This window comes from Hyperolius riggenbachi, chromosome 10 (assembly GCF_040937935.1).
Source record: "Hyperolius riggenbachi isolate aHypRig1 chromosome 10, aHypRig1.pri, whole genome shotgun sequence".
Classification (NCBI taxonomy): Eukaryota; Metazoa; Chordata; class Amphibia; order Anura; family Hyperoliidae; genus Hyperolius; species Hyperolius riggenbachi.
The window spans coordinates 46,207,653-46,233,669 of NC_090655.1; the positions used below are offsets into that span (position 1 = coordinate 46,207,653).

Genomic DNA, 26,017 nt, shown 5'->3' on the forward strand with positions numbered 1-26,017 from the left:
GGATTGAGTGTACAATTTTCATACATAGATGAAGAGGTGAGAGAAATAGTGTATTGTGGTGTATGTGTGTAATGTATAAGCTATACAGTGTGTGTGTGTGTGTGTGTGTGTGTGGAGGGGGGAGGGTGTCCTCTATCACTTTCAGGCTGTCTACATGTGGGTTTGATATGGCTGTGTAAAACTTAAAGCTATAGGCTTGCTATAAACCAGCGGTTCTGGATGCTTGCTTGGCTTCACAAGGGCAAAAAGGGATAATTTGCATATTCAGTAGGGCATTGTGGGTAACCACAAATGTTCACTTATAACTGAATTATTGCAAATTTCCTTCAGTTTTAAGAAGGCAATTACACCAAGCTTTGCTTTTTTAGTAGGAGGGCTTTTTGGTTCCTTTTATCCCCCTATATATTCCTAGTAGTTTGGGGTACCCTGAGCTGCTTGGTTACTCTATCACTTTCAGTGATAACTTATAATTATAATTGTCTTGTTTATGATGGAATGATGTGACGCAAATATGGAAAATGCCTTTACTGAGATTATTCTATCTATCTATCTAGTTGCGTGTGATCTGGTACTAGTCATGGAAAGAATCCGAATAACAAAGTTGTTTAGGTGATACCTTTTAATGACTAACTGTACAAGATCTCTCTGCAATCTTTGGAAACGTTAAAGAGAACCTGTAACAAAAAAAAGTTTCACTGGGGGGTACTCGCCTCAGGAGGGGGAAGTTTCAGGGTCCCAATGAGGCTTCCCCCTCCCCTGTAGCTGCAGGCAGTCCAGCGCTGGCTTTCCCGAAGTGTACCGGAATCCTCCCTCGACAAGCCTGATAAGCGCTGATTTATTTACCTTTCCTGGCTCCAGCGGGGGGCGCTGTTGCGGCTCTCCGCATGGAGATAGGCGAAAATAGCCGATCTCCGTCGGGTCCGCTCTACTGGGCATGCTCAGGAGACTTGCACCTGCGCAGTAGAGCGGCCCGACGGAGATCGGCCATTTTCGCCTATCTCCGTACGGAGAGACGATACTGCGCCTACACTGGAGCCGGGGAGGTAAATATTTACATTGCTGCCATTCCAGGGGGATTTCCGCCATCAGCGTGGGAACGAGGACGGGGGAAGCCTCAGTAGGATCCAGAGGTTTCTCCCACCCGAGGTGAGTACCCCCCAGGAGATGATTTTTTTTCATTACAGGTTTCCTTTAAGTTTCTTCTTCAGGATGCTTCAGAACTGGATCAGAACTTTATTCTGGTTCTGATCCAGTTCGGAAACATGCCTGAAGAAGAAACTTAACTTAAAGTTTCCAAAGATTGCAGAGAAATCACCTAAACAACTTTTGTTGTTATGTATTCAGAGTCTTTCTATCTATCTGCTTGTTTGGCTGTTGTCGATCCTCTGCCTCTAATACATTCTTCTGAGCCACTGACTAACAGCCAGTATCAGGTGTCTAAACTGGAGGCATGCTTGTTCCAGCTGTGATTGAAACACGTCTGAAGCCAAAGTGTGTGCATGTCTTTTAATGAATACCTGTCATTAGATTAATCTAATTAATTAATTAGATTCTACCATTCCTGCCATTCCTGGTGTGCTGCTCATAAAATGCAGGGGTTTTTTTTGGGTTGTTGTGCTGATCTTGGGCAAGATTCCCTAATACTGCTACTGCCTGTAGAGCGCATCCTAGTGGCTGAAGCTCTGGCGCTTTGAGTCCACCTGGAGAAAAGCGCGATATAAATGTTCTGTGTCTTGCTCTCTGTGCCCCCTCACGCTGTCCTCAAGGCTCACCAACAGTGCATGTTTTGTGGAAAACCATAGAAGTACTTGGGCCTTTTTCATACGGGCAGCTCAAGGTGGTGTCAAGGCTTCTTTTGTGTGCCATCTGAGTGCCTATTGGTGCTCAGTAATGGCAGTCAAGAGGTCCCCCCCCCCATAGAGTCACATCAGAGCTTGGCCATGCTCATATATGGTATGTCAAACACTAACACGCATGGTGTTACACTTACTATTCATCTATGTTTAAATTGCACCCTGGTGGTGCTCTTGGGCAGCAGAAAGGACATAAAGTGTTTGACAAGTGCGCAGTCCAGCTGTTCATCTGAATGAGGCTGTGATTGGCTCTGAGACACCAGTTAGCCCACCTGTGAATAATTGTGGTTGTCTGCAAACCATGTACTGATGGTGGGCTTTGAGGACAAGATTAGAGAATCTGTGGTATGTTCTCTCTGCCTTTTGTGGGCTTCACCTGTGTGGTTTGATTTAGTCTCATAAACATGTAGGTAGTTTTACTGGCCCCACCTAAACTCAGCACTGGGGATGGTCAGTGAGATGCAAATAGCTCTTCATTGACAAAGGATTATGCAAATGTATGCAAATATATGCAGCATGACAATGAATTCTACCCCAGCCTGAATAAATTTGTCCAATTGGTCCATTCCTAATTTGCATGTATTTGCATAGCCCTGCATCAATTCAGAATTATTTGCATCTCATTGACCATCCCTAGTCAGCATTAACTGTTAGAATTATTAGATTTGTGAGTAGTGATGACATAATGTCACCGGGAAAACAGTTTCTTGCGAACCTCCGCCATTCGCCACGGACGCAGACTTTACAAGCTGTTTGTGTCCGCCCTATACTTTCCCATAGGATCATTTTTTCACCCTTCACTCTGAAGTCGTCAGGTGGGACAGGGTGGACAATGTGACCTGAACACCACCCGGGCCACCTATAAAAGTTACAATTCCGGCAGCCATTTTTAAGAGACTCTGTACAAAAAAAATGCCCCTGGGGAGTACTCACCTCGGAAGGCGGAAGCCTCTGGATCTTATCGAGGCTTCCCCCGTCCTCCTCTGTCCCACGGTGGTCTCTCTTTGGCCCACGGACAGCAAAGCCGACAATTTGTCAGGCTGTGCAATATATACTTTTCCCTGTTCCAGCGAGAGCGCTGTGCGGCTCTCCGTTTGGAAATAGGTGAAAATAGCCAATCTCAGTCGGGTCCGCTCTACTGCGCAGGCACAGGAGACTTGCCTGCGCAGTAGAGCGCCCCCGACTGGAATCAGCTATTTCCACCTATTTTGGACCAGAGAGCTGCTACTGCACCTGCGCTGGAGCCGGAAATGTAAATATTCACATGGCCACCGTTCCTGGACCAGCAGCGGGACCACCCAGGGACGGGAGGGGGGGGGGGGGGGCTAGATAGGATCTAGAGGCTGAGTACCCCCCCCCCGGGGCATTTTTTGTTAGTACAGATCCTCTTTAAGTCTTTGTGTAGTCATTGTATGGAGAGGTGCCGCTGCTGCTGACACAGGGACAGGCTTTTTAAAAGGAAGACTAATTGAGTATACACTGGTATATATCAAACATAATTTTAAATATGAGGCCCCACCTCCTGGTTTATACCTAATTTGTTTTAGATTCTGGTCAGTGTGAGTATAGCGGGGAATATGTGAATTTGTGGCTAGAAAAGAAAAGTCCCATTCCACCATATATATCTAAAATATCCATATGTTATTAATGTAAATTAAAACCTACAAAAAAGGCAAGTATACTAGTGATAAAGTGAACCTTGAACTAGATTCACTATTGTACATCAAATGAAGCAGATTTCCTTTCGCTGGAACTAAGGGGCCAAGGCCAACCAATGGAAAACCTCCCCACACCATAATGCTTCTCTCCATCAAACTTCCCACTTGGGACAATGCAGTCTCGCAAGAATACACCAATCCCAGACTCCTTCATCAGATTGCTAGACAGAGGGCATAATTTGTCACTTCAGAGAACATGTCTCCACTGCTTTAGAGTCCAGTGGACACATGCTGTACACCACTGCATTGATTGCTTTGTATTGTATTGCGTTTGGTTATGAAAGGCTTGGATGCAGCTGCTTGCTACAGAAACTCATTTCATGAAGCTCTCTACGCACTGTTTTTGAGTTGATGTGGAAGTCATACAAAGTTAGGTCTGTAGCTATTGACTAAAAAAAAGTTAGCAACTTCTTTACTTTATGTGGCGTACAACTTCATGGTTCAACTGCTGGTGTTCTCGATTGCTTCCACTTTGTTATAATTCAACCAAGAAATGTTAGCTGTGAAATATTTAGTAGTGAGGATTTTTTTATGAATGAACTTAATGCACAGATGGCTGGATCCAGCAGTGGGTAGTGTACTAGTTAAGGGCTCTGCCTCTGACACACTCTTCCTGTTCAGTATGACAGCACCTATTCAGTAGGAGACCTTGGGCTAGACTCCCTAATATTATTATTATTATTATTATTATTATTATTATTATTTATTGTATTTATAAAGTGCCAACATATTATGCAGCTCTGGCTGGATAGGGTAATGGTTAAGGGCTCTGCCTTTGACACAGGAGACCAGGGTTTGAATCTCGGCTCTGCCTGTTCAGTAAGCCAGCACCTATTCAGTAGGAGACCTTGGGAAAGACTCTCTAACACTGCTTCCTTGCGGCTGCAGCTCTGGCGCTTTGAGTCCGCCAGGAGAAAAGTGCAATATAAATGTTCTGTGTCTGTTTGTTTGCCTATAGAGCTTTCCCTAGTCAGGGATGTGCTCACGAGTAGCGAGCAGCTCAAATTCATCATTAAAATGAGGCCTAAGTGCCTCAGGTGTGCGGCTGGGAGACGAGGAGTTTCTTTCCAAGAATTCCGCGGCTTCTATGCGTATCACGTCTCACTTGCGGCCGATTGGACGCGCTGCAAGACTCACTAGCGCACTCCCTCCTTCAAGCTGGTTGAGTATTGCAACACGTCCAATAGGCCACGTGCAAGATGTGATGAGCATAGAAGCCGGTGGAATTCTGGGAAAGTAACCCCCCCTCATCTCTGAGCCACACATCTGAGGCAGTTAAGCCTCATTTGAATAACTAGTTCAAGTAGCTCACTACTTGTGAGCACATCCTTGGTCCTAGTGGATGCAGCTCTAGAGCTTTTAGTCCATCATGGTACCACACTGGTATTCCCTAAGTCCAGATTGAAAACCATTCTTTCACAAATGTTTGTAGAAATAGTATTGTCTAAGTGCTTTATTTTATACATGTGGCCATGAAAGCATTTTTAATATGCATGCACTTTCAGATTTCCCATAAATGGAATTTCCGCATTTCCGATTGGAAATTGTCATTTCCAGTCGGAAAAAAAATGGGATTTCCGTGAAGTCAGAAATCGGCATTTCTGACCATCTCTGGTTTGGAACACCTGGGTTCAATAATTTTGGAGGGACATCCCAATATTTTTGGCTATATTGTGGGTGTTAATGTGTACTGCATGTGTATGGTGTGTACGATATTTGTGGTATTGAGCATGATGGCAGTCACACTATATGAGCTAATATCACCGAAGTGAATGGTACAAATGTTTGCTATCTATCTATGGACCAATATTTTCCTGATATTGTTTGTTTACCTGTTATACCATGTGTCAGTTTAAAATATTATACATAATGTAAAACATAAACTTCAGCACTGGTGCATCCAAGAGAAATACAAGGAATGTTGCTCCAGTGTACACTTTCACTTTCTCCACTTGCTCTCTCTGCCTCCTCTTCTCCTATACTGCAGTTTGTTGGAGTGACCAAAATAAAAAGAGGGGAGGACACTTTATTGTGGTGCAAACAAACTTAATTCAGAACACACTTCCAAGTAACAAAACATCTCTGTTACTCACATCTAGAGTCTCAACCAGTTTAGGACCCATTTAGTGAGCTCACTTCCCACTCAGATTTGGTACTCAGCACAAGGGATAAAATGTGAAAGTTGACCACTCCCCATCCAACTGGTTTCGCCCCTGGAGTCATAAAGTTTATACTGGAGCAGCCTTACTTGTCAATCTCTTGTAAGCACCAGTGTTGCAGTTTATGGTTTAAGCTTGATTGACTGACTGGTTTGGGACACAGTCTCTCGCTGGCAGTTGGCCACTCCCCATCCGACTGGTTTCGCCCCCGGAGTCATGAAGTTTATACTGGAGCAGCATTATTCGTCAATCTCTTGTAAGCACCAGCTTTATGGTTTATGCTTGATTGACTGGTTTGGGACAAAGTCTCTCGCTGGTAGTTGGAGACAAAGATTTTATTGATTGAAGAGCAATAACCGTTAGGCACCTCTGCAGCTACTGCATTTTAAGCTTTAAATATTAGTCAACAGTACATCAGAGAGATACATTACAAAACAACACAAACTTTACCTTGCATATGGCAGCAGTTAAATTTAACTTTTTTCGAATATGAAACTGGAATCTATTAAAAGCATTGTACAATGTATTCCCCCTTCACAGGCTTATTTTTGTTGTTGTTGTGACTGCCTGTAAATTCTGTCTCCGTCACTCAGTGAATGAGCCTCTTGTTGCGCTCGGTTGCCCATGAAGCACTGCGGAGGGGCACGTGAGGTCAGCAGGTTTTCTGGAGAGAAGTATCAATGGATTTATCCTGTGAGATCTCGCTGGCGCAGGGCGGCAGGCTGTCGGCTGATTGCCCGTGGCTCTTTGCAGATGGTTGTAAAGATAAGCTTTTTTTGTTAATAAAAAGTACTCCAGCAGCAGCAGCAGAGGCAATTGCCTGTGTCATTGTGGGAAGCTGAGCTGTTATTTCAGGAGGGAGAATAGTTATAGAGTAATGAGTAGAACCAGCACAAGTGTGAGATCTCTTATCTGCAGAGTGCAGAGATTCTGAAATACCACAGTGAGGGAAATTATTATGGTTATTACTGGGTGTTTATACTTCGTGGATGATCCCACTGTAATTTCACAGGCTGCTCTGAACTTCCGCTATATAGTTACATAGTTAATTTGGTTGAAAAAAGACATACGTCCATCGAGTTCAACCAGTATAAATATCGCCTTCACATCTCAAAACCGTTAAAGTGTATCTCTAGTTACAGTATTGCTAAGTGGTCAAGCTAAAAGAGAAGCTTTAGCGAAAGAAGGGGGGGGGGGGGGGCGGAAATAAACCAATACATTGCAAAGTGAGATGATCAAGAAACGATTGAGATTCGCCCTGTAATTTGTTCATGCTGTTTGATCCACAATCAGCCTGCACATCATCATCTTTACTACTGGCAGACATATGGGGGGGGGGGGGCAAGGAAGCACCAGCTGCCATTATGTGTAACCATACCTACTAACAATGTGATAGGCTAAAAGGTTGTTTTATTTTTTTTATTTTTTTTAATAGATATACATATGCTCAGAGGGAGACACTGGTTGCTTGGAAAAAAGCTGTTATTTCCCACAATGTAATTTGGGTGCCGACTGCCAAGTTGTATGACCCGCGAATAAGCCATTAAAGTTGTGAAGTGCAGAATTGTAAAAAATGGCCTGGTCACTAGGGGGTATAAACCTCTGGTCCTCAAGTGGTTGAACAACAGTGACCCTTAAAGAGAAACTCCGACCAAGAATTGAACTTAATCCCAATCAGTAGCTGATACCCCCTTTTTGCATGAGAAATCTAGTCATTTTCACAGACCATCAGGGGGCGCTGTATGACTGATATTGTGCTGAAACCCCTCCCACAAGAAGCTCTGAGTACCGAGGTACTTCTGGCAGTTTCCTGTCTGTGAACCTTGTTGCCTTGTGGGAAATAGCTGTTTACAGCTGTTTCCAACTGCCAAAACAGCAAGCAGCAGCTACATCACCTGCCAACAGTAAAAATGTCACCTTGTGATAAATGTCAGAATGTAAATCAGGGATTTAAAAGATTTTTACAATGGGCAAACACTGACTAAATCATTTATACATAATAATTATTGTAGAAATGAAGCAATTTGTTCTTCTTACCTCTTGTGCTGGATGATGCTGCTTTGTGAGTCATCCCTCCAACCCCTCCATAGTAACAGATGCGTTAATCTTCTATAGCAGTTCCCCTGAACTGTCAGCAAAGTGATCAAGTCCCGATCCAACCGTTGTTCCCTACTATCTCTACACTACTTTAGCACTCACAATGCCTGCTGGGAAATGGCCTTTTATACACACAGGAAGCCCCTCATTCTAGCCATTCTAAACCTGCTGACTGTTTAACTCAGTGGTGCTCAACCTTTTTTGGCCCGAGGGCCGAACTTCAAATCAAGAAAAATCTCGAGGGCCGGAACACATGCATACAAAATTTCGATGTAAAACTTTTAACGTTTTTCTAGTAACAGTTAACATGGTGTTGGAAATGGAAAGAAAACGACAATATAAGAAATGTTGTACTCACCATTTGATGTACATTTTCTTAATGAGAAGTTTGCGGCTGTTTTTCAGAAACCAATTTCTGGATATTTGGCTCCAAATTTGTAACATTTATTCTTAATACAGAATGAAGATGATCATCTGTGATGCGAGAACGTGAGCCAGTTTTTGCCCTTTTCATCACTGAGAAAGTTTGCTCACAGACATAAGTACTGGCAAAAGTTGTGACCATTTTCAGGCCGTGTTTCCGCAAATTTGGAAAGTCCTGCAGTGGGAGTTCCGCATAAAATTCAGGTAGCAACTTTTCTCTAAACTTGTCCTGAAGCGATGTCTGGCATTGTAACTCAATCAGTTCCAGTTGTAAATCACTTGGTGCAGTGGAAACCTCAACTGAAAATGGGTTTTCAAACAAACGGATTTCATTCTTGAGGCTGTGAAAATCTTCAAACCTTTCTTCAAAACTTTCATTCAGCAGCTTCAAAAGTTGAATCATTTTTCTCCTTGGGAAGGGACTACTCTGTTCTTGTCGCAAGGCAGCGCAGGTTGGAAAGTGCACCAATATTTCTTGTTCTGCTTGTTCTATGAACAGTTGCAATTTAGTTTTAAATGCACTTATGTCTGCATACACATGACAGATAAGTTTGTTTTTGCCTTGCAGCTTGACATTGAGCTCATTCAAATATTCCGTCAAATCGCAGAGAATTGCCAAATCCCACAGCCATGAGGGATCGCCAAGCTCAGGAAGTTGCTTTGATTTTCCAGTCATAAAGATATTGATCTCGTTTCGCAATTCAAAAAAGCGTTTCAATACCCTTCCCCTGCTCAACCAGCGGACTTCACTATGATAAATGACATCTTCGTGTTCTGATTCCATTTCATCTAGTAATTTTCTGAAAGTTCTGTGATTCAGCGCATGGGATCTTATGAAGTTAACAGAGTGAACAACTACTTTCATCACATGTTCCAAATTCAACTGCTTCCCACAGAGATTTTGCTGATGTATAATGCAATGGAGCCCCAATGGTCGAGATCCATTTGATTCGATCACCTTTTGACTTACTCTTGCAACCAACCCATTGTGCCGTCCAACCATGCTTTTTGCACCATCCGTAGTCACTCCTACTAATTTACTCCAGTCTAGCGCAAGGTCATTGATCACTTCTGACACTTCTCTGAACAAGTCTTCACCAGTAGTTGTTCCATGCATGCTCTTCATTGCTGCCAGTTCCTCAGTAATTTCAAACATAGGGGTAACACCACGAATAAATACTAACAATTGAGCAGTGTCACTCACATCTGTAGATTCATCAGCTGCAATTGAAAACATTACAAACTGACTTGCCTTTTTCTTTAGCTGTAGCTGAAGATCGCTTCCCAAATCTTCCACCCGTCTCGTGATAGTCATACGCGACAAGCTAACAGCTTCAATTTCACTCTTTTTTTCCGGGCACAGTTCTTCCACTACAGCCAAGATGCACCTTTTTACACATTCACCTTCAGAAAATGGTTTGGCTTCCCTACTCAATATATGAGCCACTCGAAAACTTGCTCTGACTGCTGCTTCATTCTCTTTTCTTTTTTGATTAAACACTTTTTGGTATTCCACCAAGTTCTTCACGCAATTTGGCAATTTTCTGTTCTCTGTGCAAACCAACATATTCATCATACTTAGCCTTATGTTTTGTTTCATAGTGTCGTTTGACATTGTACTCCTTAAACACTGATGCTGTATACTTGCAGATGAGACACAATGGTTTATCTTCATGTTGTACGAAAAAATACAAGTTTGTCCACTTCTCTTGAAAATTTCTGCACTCCGAGTGCACCTTCAGCTTTTTACGAACCGACATTGTGCCACTTACAGGGCCTGTAGTGTGCCCGTGTATGTGCAGAGGCAGATTAATGCAGCAATGGTATCAGAGTCCAGTACGGTACCTGGGTGTATGCACAGGGCAGATTGATGCAGCAATGGTATCAGAGTCCAGTACGGTACCTGGGTGTATGCACAGGGCAGATATTAATGCAGCAATGGTATCAAGAGTCCAGTACGGTACCTGGGTGTATGCACAGGGCAGATTGATGCAGCAATGGTATCAGAGTCCAGCCTGTAGTGTGCTGGCTGAGGAGGCTGTCAGCTCTGCTGAGGAGGAACAGAGGCCTAATTACTCACACGTGGCCTGCCTGTAGTGTGCTGGCTGAGGGGGCTGTCGGCTCTGTGTGGGCCTGAGGGGGCTGTCGGCTCTGTGTGGGCCTGAGGGGGCTGTCGGCTCTGTGTGGGCCTGAGGGGGCTGTCGGCTCTGTGCTGGCTGAGGGGGCTGTCGGCTCTGTGCTGGCTGAGGGGGCTGTCGGCTCTGTGTGGGCCTGAGGGGGCTGTGGGCTCTGTGTGGGCCTGAGGGGGCTGTCAGCTCTGTGCTGGCTGAGGGGGCTGTCGCTTCTGTGCTGGCTGAGGGCGCTGTCGGCTCTGTGTGGGCCTGAGGGGGCTGTGGGCTCTGTGTGGGCCTGAGGGGGCTGTCAGCTCTGTGCTGGCTGAGGGGGCTGTCGGCTCTGTGCTGGCTGAGGGGGCTGTGGGCTCTGTGTGGGCCTGAGGGGGCTGTGGGCTCTGTGCTGGCTGAGGGGGCTGTCAGCTCTGTGCTGGCTGAGGGGGCTGTCAGCTCTGTGCTGGCTGAGGTGGCTGTCGCTTCTGTGCTGGCTGAGGGGGCTGTGGGCTCTGTGCTGGCTGAGGGGGCTGTGGGCTCTGTGCTGGCTGAGGGGGCTGTGGGCTCTGTGCTGGCTGAGGGGGCTGTCGGCTCTGAGTGGGCCTGAGGGGGCTGTGGGCTCTGTGCTGGCTGAGGGGGCTGTGGGCTCTGTGCTGGCTGAGGGGGCTGTCGGCTCTGTGCTGGCTGAGGGGGCTGTGGGCTCTGTGTGGGCCTGAGGGGGCTGTCAGCTCTGTGCTGGCTGAGGGGGCTGTCGGCTCTGCGTGGGCCTGTAATTATGCTGAGGACGAGGCTGCCCGCGGAGGGAGAGGATCGGGTGGATATAGGCTGAGGACGGAGGGAGAGGATCGGGTGGTATTGGTACAGACTCTGTACTACAGACCGTTATCCTTGCATTGGCATTCGGCAAGTTGTTGCGCGCATACACCCGAGTGTGCTGCGTATTCAGCCCCGGGTAGCGCTGGGATAGTTACAAAGCCTTCCTCATTGGTTACTGCAGGAACCTTTCTCCAATAGGAATCAGGCTGATTCCTATTGGAGGAAGGTTCCTGCAATAACCAATGAGGAAGGCTTTGTAACTATCCCAGCGCTACCCGGGGCTGAATACGCAGCACACTCGGGTGTATGCGCGCAACTACTTGCCGAATGCCGATGCAGCAAGGATAACGGTCTGTAGTACAGACTCTGTACCAATACCACCCGATCCTCTCCCTCCGTTCTCAGCCTATATCCACCCGATCCTCTCCCTCCGCGGGCAGCCTCATATAACCCCCGATCGTCTCCCTCCGCGTGCAGCCTCTGCCCTCACCCGATCCTCTCCAGGACACCTCCGCGGGCCACATAAACAGGCCTCGCGGGCCACAAATGGCCCGCGGGCCGTAGGTTGGGCACACCTGGTTTAACTGGTTCTGGACTGACGCAGTATGAATCTACGTCCAGCAGGTGGTGCTTCCACTCTTACTGGATGTAGATTCAACATCCTGGTGAATTGAGCATCCCCACCATTACCATCAACACCATCGCTCTGAACCCGCGGCAATTTGCTCGCTCTGCCATCTATAAGAAGGCAGAGCTCTGTAAGCAGGTCAGGAGTCATCACGGAGAGCCAATGAAAGTGGCTCCTGACCGGCTGTCAGAACTTTGCCGTCATAAAGACGGCAAAGAGAGGAGCCTACGGTGATGGGGCAGCGTCGTGAATGGCGAGAGCGGCGGGAGATGGCAGTTTACCGTACCAGCAGTCTCTGGTCCTTAAGGGGGCAGAGACTACTGGTACGGAAGTGGTTGGTAGACTGGGCTATTATCATTTTCCCAGGAAAACATTCCCATAAGTTCACTCAAGTAGTAAACTGTGAATGGGAGAGGTTTTCTGCAATTTGAGGTTTTCCACAAATGTAAACCTCACCCCTGTCTTTCGCTACCCTAACCTGTCAACTGTTGGACTCTGAAGGGCAAAAGTCAAAACACCTCAAGTATGTGAAAAGTAATAAAAGTGTCAATAGTCAAAGTGCACACAAGCATTTTATATTGTGCTAAAACTCATAAAACATTGTTTATAGGTTTAACAAGATTGGCTTACCACTGAAGCTGGTATAGTTCTTCCTTCATATTCTTGTTTATAGGAACCATTCTCATTAAAATTTATGGGCAGTGCTTTGCTGTGCCAATCAATATTTTCAATCCTTTGTAACGAAAGCAAAGGTCCTCTGACCTTTAATACACCTTTCTATTCTACAAGCTGGTTGATTGTGCTGTCATGTGATCACTTGTAATTTGATGGTATTTTCTCATTGTTCTAAGTGTACTTTTTTCCCTTTAATTTTTACTGAGCCTGAAAATGCTTTACCACCATTGTGTGGGTGATTGGAGATGGGTGCTGGAAAATTAAGATGTTCTAAAAATATAAAGTACAGAATGGTACCGGGGACTAGGTTTCTTGACCTCTTTGGTGCTTAGCTGCTTCACCTCCTAAGGAATTTCGCCTTAAAAACCAGAGCAATTTTCATATTTCAGCGCTGCGTCCATTCATTCGGCAATAACTTTATCACTACTTATCACACTTAAATGATTTATACATCGTTTTTTGGGCCACAAATTCGGTTTTTCTTTGGGTGATACTTTTTGCTAGGAATTATTTTATTTTATATGCATTTGAAAGGGAATAAAAGTAAAATAATTAAAACAATATTCTCAATTTTCAGCTATTATAGTTTTAAAATAAAATGTGCCACTGTAATTAAAACTCACAAATTTTATTTGCCCATTTTCCCAGCTATTACGACAATTACATAATGTCTCTAGTAAAATGTATGGCAACAATATTTTATTTGGAATAAAAGTGCATTTTTTCCATAGTGATTTTGGTTTTCTCATTGTACTCTATCAATTACGAGCCCTTATTTGCAAAAATAAAAGTAATAGTAATACACACTCATGGCATACATATTTAAAAAGCTAAGAGGACAACGTATGTATTGCCTTTTTCGATCCATCACTTTATTATTATTGTTGTTGTTTTAAGGTTGTGTTATATAGGGGCAGGGAGGCAGTTGAACGGGTTAATAGGCAGGTTATGGGGATAGGAAATGCATATTTTATTATTTTTGTATTGTTAAATGCTTTTTGGCCACTAGATGTCCCCACACATTTACCTGTGGGGTAAGGTGCTTCTCTGGGGCCAATCAGAAAAGCACCTGTGACCTCTTCCTTTAGGGGGTGGAGCTACGGACGGAAGACAGAAATCAAGACACTGGGTAAGTATTGTTTTATTTAAAGTGGGATTGCTTGCCCCCCCCCCCCCAGCGCTTCATAATCACTTTGATAAGCAGTTTATGCAGCGCTTATATACTTTGCATTGAGCATTAACGTGATCAAAATGCTGCATGTCCTGCGATTGCAATTACCACTAATCGCAGTCACACTAATGGGTTCCCTCTCACTCACTTACATTGACAAAGCATTTTTGGGAATCACCAGCGATCGTCGCCGATCCCAAAACCCTGCCAGAAAAGCCTTAGTGGGTTCCAGCCCTATTGGAGTTCCTCAGAGATGGAAAGACTCCAGCAGGAGGAGGACGGCTCAGGTTGTGGAAGAAGTGCAGAGCTAAAAATTGAAGAATACACATTTCACCAGAGCCAGGATCCACCAAACGCTGAAATGTAGCAGCAGTTGTATGTGAGCTTATACTTGTGTAATCAAGTCACACTGCCATGTTAATCAGTTTGCTGAATTGTTTGGGTTAATTACACATTTGTAAAACCAGTTGGTTCTGTTTCATATTTAATTTGCTATATCCTAGTTGGATGAGGTCCAGGTTTGCTCTGTGATTAATGAGTAAGACCTTCAGGAAAGTTTACTCTACGGAAGCTTTTAATAGTAAATACAAAAAAGTGTTGTAATTACTTTCCAAAATGATCCACAAATGTATGTGACCTAACATGCCTATCTCTATTATGGAGGCAGGCATGCTAACTGCTGCAAAGAACAGTAGCTTTCAACTTTCCCTTTTTTGGATGGACAGATCCTCTCTGTCCTTCATTTTTTTTTTCCCCCTTTTTAGGGCTAATATAAAGATTTATATATGTATTTTCCTAGTGGAAATGCATCCTGACAGACAGCGCTACTTCTCCACCTCCTGTAAAGCGCGGCTCCCCGCCTGCCTCTTTTCCCTCCCCGCCTCTGTAAGTTTCCTCCAATCAGCTTACAGAGGCGGAGAAGGAAGGGATGCAGGAGGGGAGCCGCGCTATGTAGGAGGCGGGGGAGCGACAGGATAAGGTAATTGGTAGGCTAGAGACAATCTGTGTGTCGCTAGTGTGGCGGTTTTTATAAGTGGGGACAACAGAGCGCAGGGGGGCTGGAGGCAGAATAGAAGGACACAGAGGCTGGTCACAGTACACACAACATGCCTCTGTGTCCTAGCATGATTTCACAAACCCACCTCGGGTTCTCTTTAAGCCAAGATAATGAATGCAAAATTGTGTACATTTGTTTTCTATATATTGTTGTGATGCCCTTTTGTCCTTTGTATACTCATGCAGTGATATGGTGGCCAGAGATTGCTACAAAATCTGCAACTAGGTCTGTCCTGTCTCCTTACTGTTGACAATAAGTGGCAAGTCCTGATAAGAAATACCCCTTTAACCACTTGCCGACCGCACGCTTATACCGTGCGTCGGCAAAGTGGCAGCTGCAGGACCAGCGACGCAGTATTGCGTCGCCAGCTGCAGGCTGATTAATCAGGAAGCAGCCGCTCGCGCGAGCGGCTGCTTCCTGTCAAATCACGGCGGGGGGCTCCGTGAATAGCCTGCGGGCCGCCGATGGCGGCTCGCAGGCTAAATGTAAACACAAGCGGAAATAATCCGCTTTGTTCACATTGTACGGCGCTGCTGCGCAGCAGCGCCGTAAGGCAGATCGGCGATCCCCGGCCAATCAGCGGCCGGGGATCGCCGCCATGTGACAGGGGACGTCCTGTCACTGGCTGCACAGGACGGATAGCGTCCTGTGCAGCCTTGATCGCCGGGGGGGGAGCAGGTAGCAGAGGGAGGGGGGAATTTCGCCGCGGAGCGGGGCTTTGAGGTGCCCCCCCCCCCGCAACACCCAGGCAGGCAGGAGAGATCAGACCCCCCCTGCACATCATCCCCATAGGGGGGGGAAAAGGGGGGCAATGGGGGGCATCTGGATCTGGAAATAATGTTTTATCTTGGACCTATAAGGAAATGGTTATATGAGTGGAAGTGGGTGTCTGCAATGATACACAGTTTGGTAGTTTTTGTTTAGGTTTCCTCAGGTTGAGGATAACCATAGTTTGTTAATTAAGAAAATTGAGCTGAAAGCTATCATTGCAAATTCTACATGTGATAAGATTATACTATGTGTTATCTTGAATTCATTTGTGGAAACCGTTGTTGTAAATCTTTGATATATTTGGCTCAATAAAATGTGTTTAAAAAAAAAAAAAAAAAAAGGGGGGGGGGCAATCTGATCTCTCTGCCTGCAACCTGATCTGTGCTGGGGGCTGCACAGCCCACCCAGCACAGATCACTCAAAACAGCGCTGGTCCTTAAGGGGGGGTATAGGGTGGGTCATCAAGTGGTTAAAGAATACATGAAGCAAAACCAAGAAAATACAAGAACATTCATATTTGCTTACCTGGGGCTTCCTCCCGCCCCTAGAAGCCTATGAGTCCCTCAACACAGAAGTCCAGACCTGGACAGGTTGGTGGCCGCCACGGAGAGGATCCCAGGACACTGGCAGAGAGGAGAGCTGCGGTGAGGGACACAGAGGCTTCTAAGGGCTGGAGGACACCCCTGGTAAGTAAATCTGATTTTCTTGGATTTGCCCAGGGGTACTTTAACCCTTCTGGCGGTTTAAAAAAATCCGCCAGGGGGCAGCAAAGTAGTGTTTTTTTTTTTGTTTGTTTTTCATGTAGCGAGACAAAGTCTCGCTACATGATAGCCGCTGCTCAGCGGCATCCCCCCAGCCCCTCCGATCGCCGCCGGAGATCAGGAGATCCCGTTCAAAGAACGGGATCTCCTGGAGGGCTTCCCCCATCGCCATGGCGACGGACGGGATGACGTCACCGGCGTCATCGACGTCGTGACGCCAAAGGGAACTCCCATCCACCCCACAGCGCTACTTGGCACTGATTGGCCAGGCAGCGCACGCGGTCTCGGGGGGGACACGCGGTGCGATGAATAGCGGCGGGTAGCGGCGGCGATTGAATGCTACACGCAACTAGCAAAGTGCTAGCTGCGTGTAGCAAAAAAAAAATTATGCAAATCGGCCCAGCGGGGCCTGAGCGGTGCCTCCCGGCGGCATAGCCCGTGCTCAGCACGGGCTTACCGCCAGGGAGGTTAAAGAAGTGGGACACAAAGATATTTCCATATAGATAATGTCATCATTGTAAAGCTTCCTTATATTTTCGTTATTCAGAAAATATATGAAGCACAAATTGTCACATACCCTAATCTTGTCTAGCTATAAACTTGGGGAGCTTGAAATCATTCTAAAGGGGCCCCTAACGATTTTCCAGCCGATATACAGCAGATTCGATCACTGTGATGGAATCTGCTGTGAAATCGTTGCGCAAACGTCAATCCGTCCGTGTGGAAGCTTTCGCTCGATCGGCGGCGGGTCGGGAGTGCATTGATAGCGGCATTCGAATGCCCGACGCTAGCGGCATTACCCGCTCCGACCGACGCGAGTCCCCTGGTCTCCTCTGTCTTCTTCTCCGTGCTCGGCTCCTCCAGCTTCAATGAACTTCCTGTCCCAGCAGGAAGTTTAAACAGTAGAGCGCCCTCTACTGTTTAAAATTCCCCGGCAGGAAGTTCAGTGAAGCTGGAGGAGCCGAGCACGGAGAAGAAGACAGAGGAGACCAGGGGACTCGCGCCGGCCAGATCAGGTAATGTACGCAGGGGTAGGGGGTGGCTTCAGCTTCACAGATTGTGATCAGTTTCATGCTTGCGCTTTTGTAAAAAACAAAAAAGTTTTTTTTCAATGGTTGAAAAAGCAGATTATTAAAAAAATGCAGAAAAAAAACACAAACGCACATAGCAGAAAACTCATGGTTTTCTTTACTGACAAGTGTGATCCCAGCCTGGGTTTAGTTGTGGACATTGTGCCATCAAATGCATTACTGCACTTGTAAAGAAGAGAGTTATTGGACCACAGAAAATTAGTTTTTGCATTTGCTTTGCGAGGGGGGGGGGGGGGGACTGCATATGCCTAATTTCCGCATGCTGAGAGCATGTGTAATATTTATTGTCTTTTGCCACAACCTTTAAAATTGCATGGAAAATGCAATTCCCATACAATACGTGGGTAGAAGACATGAGAGTAAATTTGATCAGTGTTACGCAAAATCAGAACAAAAAAAAAAGACTGATTTTGTACCTTCAAGTGTGCACCCAGCCTAAAACTCTCCTTTTTAGAACACAAACAGCAATCCAACACGAACAGCGGACAGGGCCAGTTCTAGCTTCAGTGGGGCCCTGAGGCAAAAGTAACTTGGGGGCCCTCCTGACCTCCACCACCCCACCGCTTCCATCACTACCCTGCCACAGGTACTGTAGTTCCCGCACAGTATAAATGGACAGATGTGTCCCCCAGGATTAGATAGCCCCCCTCCCCAGTACAGATAACCAGGTGTGCCCCTCATAGTATAGATAGCCAGATGTCCCGCATTTTAGGTACCCCCCATATGCAGAGCTATGCAAGTAGAAACAAGTTAAAACTCACCTGTCAGCTCCGCCTAGAACTTCAGCAAGTCTTCTCCCCATCACACAGTTCTGTATCTCCCCACTGACTCCTCTAGTAGAGCAGTAATGAGAAGCGCCACTAGGGGGCAGCAGAGAGAAAACACAGATCTGTGTGACAAGATGACTTGCAAAAGTTCCCAACCCCAACATCGCTGTCACGGGAGTTACTGACATTTCTGGTTGCATAACTCTTCAAACGGACAGGCAGGGGGAGGCATTCGAGGGGCCCTTGCTCCTTCCCCTACCTGCCGATACTTCACCCAATGGCCGCAGTACCCGGCAGCTTGGCCGGATAAATTGAATTTTGAACTATCCGAAGACGGGACAGGCAAATTGCCCCCTTGCCTTAATGGTAGCGCCGGCCCTGACAGGGGATGTCAGTTCCTCTCCTGTCATTGTATCTGAAACAAAAATAATATGCTTTGGCTGGATTTCTGCCAGAATCTCAGGAGGAGTAAGTTGTGTGTTTGTTTGTTTTTTACTTTATTTTACTAAGTTACACTTTTTGATGTTTGCTTTTAGCATCAAGGACTCTCCGTTACTCAATGCAGCCAGGGAGAATGATGCAAGGACAATACGGAAACTACTAGACGACCCATGCACTGACTTGTATATCACGGGTAAGTAGCCACGTGATTTTTTTTTTTTCTTTCATATTTTTGACTACCGTGATGATATAAGACTAGGGTTGATTGGAACAGCTGAATTCCAAACTTGTCGAAATCCGGCGTTCCGACGGGAAATACTGAATGTATTGGCCACGAATGTTAGGGAGATTAGTAGGAACATGGTTAAAAAAAAATGTGAAAAGACATTGGCCTCAATTCACTAAGATCATGCTAGAGATAATAAGGCAAGAGAAAACTTACCTCCACACGTGAGAGAGTTATCTTACCTCTTCATTCCTTAAGTTACCTCTCCTGTAGTTAATTTACCTCCTCTGTAGTTAATTTACCTCCTCTGTAGTTAATTTACCTCCTCTGTAGTTAATTTACCTCCCCTGTAGTTATTTTCACATGCAGCTAATTAACAGCCTGTCTTTAACTCTGGAGTTATTTTAAGGATTGGAGAGTTAATTTAAAGACAGAAGAGTTAACTTTAGGCTTGCCTGAGGTAAAATGTTTCCTGAATACTACATGCCTTATCACCATGGTAACAACTCTAGAAGAGTTATTAAAGACAGGAGATAAGTTTAGTGAATTGAGGCCTATGCAGTTTATGAGAAAATAGATTACAGCTCTTAGGAAAAATGTTTTTTAAACTCAGTAAAATGACACTTTGCTGTGGTATACTCTACTGCAATTCCCGGCAATGATGATGCAAAATTTCACGTACATTTTCGCAATTACGCCTACACGTAATTACAAATTTCAATTGATTTTGTATAAGCATTCCCATGAATGTATGCATAATTTAGGCATTATTTTGTGCCAATTTTGGCGGTGCAAAGCCCCCATACATGCTATTTTCAACAAAATTGCTACATATGTTAACCCTCCCGGTGGTTTATTAAAATATACCAGGGGGCAGCACAGCCTTTTTTTTTTAAATATGTAGCGAGACAAGGCGACGGGGCGGGATGACGTCACCGACGTCCTGATGTCCAAGGGGACTCCGATCCACCCCTCAGCACTGCCTGGCACTGATTGGCCAGGCAGCGCACGGGGTCTGGGGGGGGGGGGGCGGATAGCGGCGAATCGGCGGGGAGCGGTGGCGATCGGATGGCACACGCAGCTAGCAAAGTGCTAGCTGCATTTAGCAAATAAAATTATGCAAATCGGCCCAGTGGGGTCTGAGCGGTGCCTTCCGGTGGCATAGCCCGAGCTCAGCTCGGGCTTACCACCAGAAAGGTTAAGGCAGCGTTTTTCAACCAGGGTTCTGTGGAACCCTGCGGTTCCGTGAGAATCCCTCAGGGGTTCTGCAGCGTTTTGCCTCTTCTGCAGGACAGATTAGTCCCATTTTCCTTCTGTTGCGGCGGGCGGATTAATTCAATCCACGGCGCATCACGTCGCTCTCCTTCAGGGCAGTTTACGCACCCTTCAATGTTGTTTAGAGCGAGCATGGTGGACGTAAGGAGGAGGTGACAGCTGGAGGAGGAGAAGACAGCTGATGTGAAGAGAAGATGGAAATCGAGGCAGTCACCGGGTGAGGATCTTCTTGCCGGGTGTCAGCGTGCACTGTAGTGTGTGGATTGCGTAGGGTGGCTGATAACTGACCCTGGAGTCCTGTGCAGCTGATGGACACTTGAGGCTGCACTGGGGGCCAGTTGTTACTTCCCCTACATGCTGACACCTGGAGACTGAGGGCCCCTGTTCCTGCCTACCTATACTGAAAACACCCATGTCTAGTTACCTATACTCCTATACTGTGCAGAAGTACCCAGGTAAACATAGGTGTCCTAACTCTGGCCCTGTTACATGCATAGTGCAGACATGCAAACCCATTCATTGCATCAAACCTATCAATGGATTAGGAGCACACATCCTGACGTCCTCTCCTGGGACAGGCAGTGCATCTTACCAATCGCACAAGGGAGCTAACGTAATGTATCCATGTGCATCGTTATGTGTCTTCTGTGAACTAAAACCCCGGTTTTTAACTTAGCTGTAGGGATAACAGTTGTGCCTGGATGAGTGAATCTGTGAATGCATTTGTTTGAACATTTGCATGCGAGAGTGCGAAGGGATAATAGATCTTTGCTGTTTTCTAGCCACACCCCGTTCAGCAACTCCCTTTTCTTAATAACTTATTTAATGTCCTAACTAGAGGTGAAAAAAATAAGTGTATATATATATATATATATATATATATATATATATATATATATATATATATATATATATATATATATATACAGGATCTTCTCAAAAAATTAGCATATTGTGATGAAGTTCATTATTTTCTGTAATGTACTGATAAACATTAAACTTTCATATATTTTAGATTCAAATATACACAACTGAAGTAGTTCAAGCCTTTTATTGTTTTAATATTGATGATTTTGGCATACAGCTCATGAAAACTCAAATTTCCTATCTCAAAAAATTAGCATATTTCATCCGACCAATAAAAAAAAGGTGTTTTTAAAACAAAAAAAGTCAATCTTCAAATATTTATGTTCAGTTATGCACTCAATACTTGGTCGGGAATCCTTTTGCAGAAATGACTGCTTCAATACGGCGTGGCATGGAGGCAATCAGCCTGTGGCACAGCTCAGGTGTTATGGAGGCCCAGGATGCTTCGATAGCGGCCTTAAGCTCATCCAGAGTGTTGGCTCTTGCGTCTCTCAACTTTCTCTTCACAATATCCCACAGTTTCTTTATGGGGTTCAGGTCAGGAGAGTTGGCAGGCCAATTGAGCACAGTAATACCATGGTCAGTGAACCATTTACCAGTGGTTTTGGCACTGTGAGCAGGTGCCAGGTCGTGCTGAAAAATGAAATCTTCATCTCCATAAAGCTTTTCAGCAGATGGAAGCATGAACCCACTTTTGAACCAGAAACAGCGGCAGAAGCGCCTGACCTGGGCTACAGAGAAGAAGCATTGGACTGTTGCTCACTGGTCCAAAGTAGTTTTTTCAGATGAAAGCAACTTTTACATGTCATTCGAAAATCAAGGTGCCAGAGTCTGTAGGAAGACTGGGGAGAGGGAAATGCCAAAATGCCTGAAGTCCAGTGTCAAGTACCCACAGTCAGTGATGGTCTGGGGTGCCATGTCAGCTGCTGGTGTTCACCCACTGTGTTTTATCAAGGGCAGGGTCAATACAGCTAGCTATCAGGAGATTTTGGAGCACTTCATGCTTCCATCTGCTAAAAAGCTTTGTGGAGATGATTTCATTTTTCAGCACGACCTGGCACCAGCTCACAGTGCCAAAACCACTGGTAAATGGTTTACTGACCATGGTATTACTGTGCTCAATTGGCCTGCCAACTCTCCCGACCTGAATCCCATAGAGAATCTGTGGGATATTGTGAATAGAAAGTTGAGACGCAAGACCCAACACTCTGGATGAGCTTAAGGCCGCTATCGAAGCATCCTGGGCCTCCATAACACCTGAGCAGTGCCACAGGCTGATTGCCTCCATGCCACGCCGCATTGAAGCAGTCATTTCTTCAAAAGGATTCCCGACCAAGTATTGAGTGCATAACTGAACATAAATATTTAAACATTTACTTTTTTTGTTTTAAAAACACCTTTTTTTTTATTGGTCGGATGAAATATGCTAATTTTTTGAGATAGGAAATTTGGGTTTTCATGAGCTGTATGCCAGAATCATCAATATTACAACAATAAAAGGCTTGAACTACTTCAGTTGTGTGTATTTGAATCTAAAATATATGAAAGTTTAATGTTTATCAGTACATTACAGAAAATAATGAACCTAAAATATATGAAATGAACCTAAAATATATGAAAGTTTAATGTTTATCAGTACATTACAGAAAATAATGAACTTTATAACAATATGCTATTTTTTTGAGAAGATCCTGTGTGTGTGTGTGTGTGTGTGTGTGTGTGTGTGTGTGTGTGTGTGTGTGTGTGTGTGTGTGTGTGTATATATATATTTTTTTTTTCTCTAGTTACCTATACTGGGGGGGCCTTCTTCCTGCCTACCTATAATGGAATCACCTATGCCTGGCTACTTATACTGAGGGGCCCTATTCCTGCCTATCTATACTGGGAACACCTATGCCTGGTTACCTATACTGGGGGCCCAATTCCAGCCTACCTATACTGGGGCCCACTATGCTTGGTTACCTATACTGGGAACACCTATGCCTGGTTACCTATACTAAGGGCCCTATTCCTGCCTACCTATACTGGGAACACCTATGCCTGCCTACCTATACTGGGGCCCACTATGCTTGGTTACCTATACTGGGAACACCTATGCCTGCCTACCAATACTGGGGGCCATTATGCCTGCCTAACTATACTGGGAACACCTATGCCTGCCTACCTATACTGGGGACCCTTATGCCTGGTTACCTGTACTCAGGGCCCCTATTCCTGTTGATGTTTCTCGGCATCATTTTCATGCAGGGGTTCCCTGAGATTTGAAAAAAAAAATGTAAGTGTTGTTCGGCTCACAAAAGGTTGAGAAAGGCTGTGTTAAGGAGACTAGTGGGTACAAGTCAAAAAAAAAAAATTTCAAATCAATTTTAAAAATGCAAAGAAAAATGTTTTTTAAACTCAGAAAAATGACAGTTTAAGGTTGCTTGCACAGTTAGATGTTACAGGTGCACGTTAGAGCAGCCTGTAACACACCCCACCGCACAGTAATAAAAAATCAATGGGCTGTTCACAGTGCCCACGTTGCGTTACATTGTAACGCAGCACATCCATTGAGAGTGCTGCATGCTGTGCGTTATGCACTGCTAAGCCGCGTTAGACTGTTTGCACATGCTCAGTAGTGTTAGGGAGGAGTGGAGAGCGGCCAGGCACATGGCTAATTAATATTCACTGCACGGTGTGACATGCAGTGTTTACTTCCTGGAGCGGCCGCTCTGTGCGGCGATTGGCGGGACCACGTGATACAATAATACAATACAATAACATTTCTATAGCGCTTTTCTCCCATAGGACTCAAAGCGCTTAGGCTCTCTCAGATTCAGTAATTAGTAGGATGAAGTATTCACACAACAAAAGTTATATTTCTGCAAATGCCAAACTGAACAGGTGGGTTTTCAGTCTGGATTTAAACACGTGATGCCGCATGCGTCCAAGAATACGCATCACGGACGCCAGAGTGAGCTGCACAACGCCGTCCACATCAGAGAGCACCAGGAGAGATTGCACCAGGCATTGCGTTAGGGGCATGTTATGTGCCCTATAACGTCCCCTAAACGCAACGTCCTAGTGTGTAAGTAGCCTTAAAAAAAACATTTTTCTTTGTATTTGTAAAATTGGTTTTCTCAAACTACACTTTTTTTTATTTTATTTTTTTTTACCTGTACCCACTATTCTCCTTAACATATGTAGCAATTTTGGTAGCAATAGCTTGTATGGGGGCTTTGCTATTCACCGCCAAAGTCGGCAAAAAATCACATGTAAATTCATGCCTAATTACGAAAGCTTACAATTACATACAAAACTAATAAAGCTTTTTTTCCCAGAAATGTTGCATTATGATTACAATGAAATTCACGAATACGTTGTGAGAGAACACGGAAAAGCCGCCGCGTGTGCTGATAGCAAGGCGGCTGATTCCGCGTCCAACGCGGCGGTTTGCACGCGGAAGCGTGCGCCTGGTAACATGGCAGAACGCGGAAAAGCCGCCGCATGTATTGACAGCAAGGCGGCTGGTTCCGCGTCCAGCACGACGGTTTGCACGCAGCAGTGTGTGTCTGATGTGGCTGAGCCTGTTAGTTCACACAGGCATAGGAATATGCGCGCGCTGAGAGGCAGAACTTTTATGGTGGGCACGGGGGGATAAGCTGACCAAGCCGATCAGCTGACCCCAGAGCTGGTAACTATTGGTTGATCACTTAGGGGGGGTGCCAGAGAGCACTACTCCATATATAGTTACTGCTGGCCAGTCACAAGTTGTCTGCCGTTGCGAACACTACGTGGAAGCACTCAGTCTTTAGTCAGATCCAACAGTGTGTTTGAACCAGGAGGACCTGGGAATTCACACTGAGCCAGATTACTTGTATTATCATTCTGTTATTCTTCAGACTAGTTCCAGGGTGTAGAGACCACAGACCTCACACCCAGACTAGGGAACTTGTTATACACCAGACTAGTTCCAGGATGTAGAGACCACGGACCTCACACCCAGACTAGGCATTGATTGATATCTGTTATGACTTATTTCTTTCCTGACTACTCCTCTGATCTCTGATTCGATACCTTGCACATCTGATATTCCGTTGCCAAACCCTGCTTGCCTTGGATACCGAACCAGCCTTCTGTCTTTGTACTTTGTCTGTCCGTGTGTTGCCGACCTGGCTTGCCTGACCTCGAGAGCTATCTCTCCCCTTAAGAGATAGTCTCTGGATCAGATAGAGACATACACCTTCAGGTGTCACTCACTCTCTGGTCCTTCCTACCACCAGCCTGACTCCACCCCTTGGAGAGTCTCAGGCTGCTGGAAGGTTTCTGTACTCTCTAAAGCAGTATTGCCTATACTGCCAAAGTTCACCTGCTCATCAGGTGTGTTTCTCAAAGTATTACTGTTACACCAAACACTCTTATATACATAGGTGTCCAAAGGTTAGTAATATATCTGTATTATCGGTGATTCTGCAGATCATCAATGATCAGGTATATATCTGTATTCTTGGTGATACTGCAGATCACCAATAATCAGATTCTCTCTGCGTGCTGACACCGATCGTTACATACGTGAATTATGATGCATAATTGCGCATTGGCGTAATTTCTGCTCATCCTTAATTTGGAGTTCTGAGATCTCTATACACATTGTATACATTTCATAAAAACGGACAACATAGGGTCCCCCTTCCCAAGCTTCTTTAGCCCCTTGTCACCCATTCAGCCCGGGATAGCCAAAATGCAGAGCCCAGAATGTATGGGGCTCTGCAGCCTGAGCTATACCAGCCCCCATGGTCCATGGTATGGGTGGGAGGGCACGAACCCTGGTCAGAGGCAGAGCCCTTAACCAGTACACAATGGTGTAACTAGACTTATCAGGGCCCCCTTGGGCAAAAATTATCGCATGGGGCCCCCTTGGTTCCCATACCCCATGAGGGCACATGATTGGCAGCCAGAGCTTGGCAACAGAGTTTTCTGCTCTGAACACTGGGGAGAGGAGGAGGAGGGGCCCCAAAAGCCTCTGGGCTCCCCTGCAATGGCAGGGCTCGCAGGGTTGATTGCTACGCTTATGCCCGTACACTATCCAGCCACTATCCTGCAATAGAAAAGCCTCCTTCCTCCAAGCTGGTGTAAA

General features: G+C 45.5%; 1 protein-coding gene across 1 annotated transcript in view; it reads left to right on the forward strand.

The window, feature by feature from the left end:
- Window positions 1–26,017, forward strand: part of LOC137536365 (transient receptor potential cation channel subfamily V member 5-like) — a 69,644-nt gene that overhangs the window by 10,228 nt on the left and 33,399 nt on the right. The window contains exon 2 of the mRNA XM_068258548.1: window positions 18,629–18,726. Coding sequence (XP_068114649.1) covers window positions 18,629–18,726 — 98 coding nt within the window. The remainder of the gene's footprint in view (window positions 1–18,628; window positions 18,727–26,017) is intronic.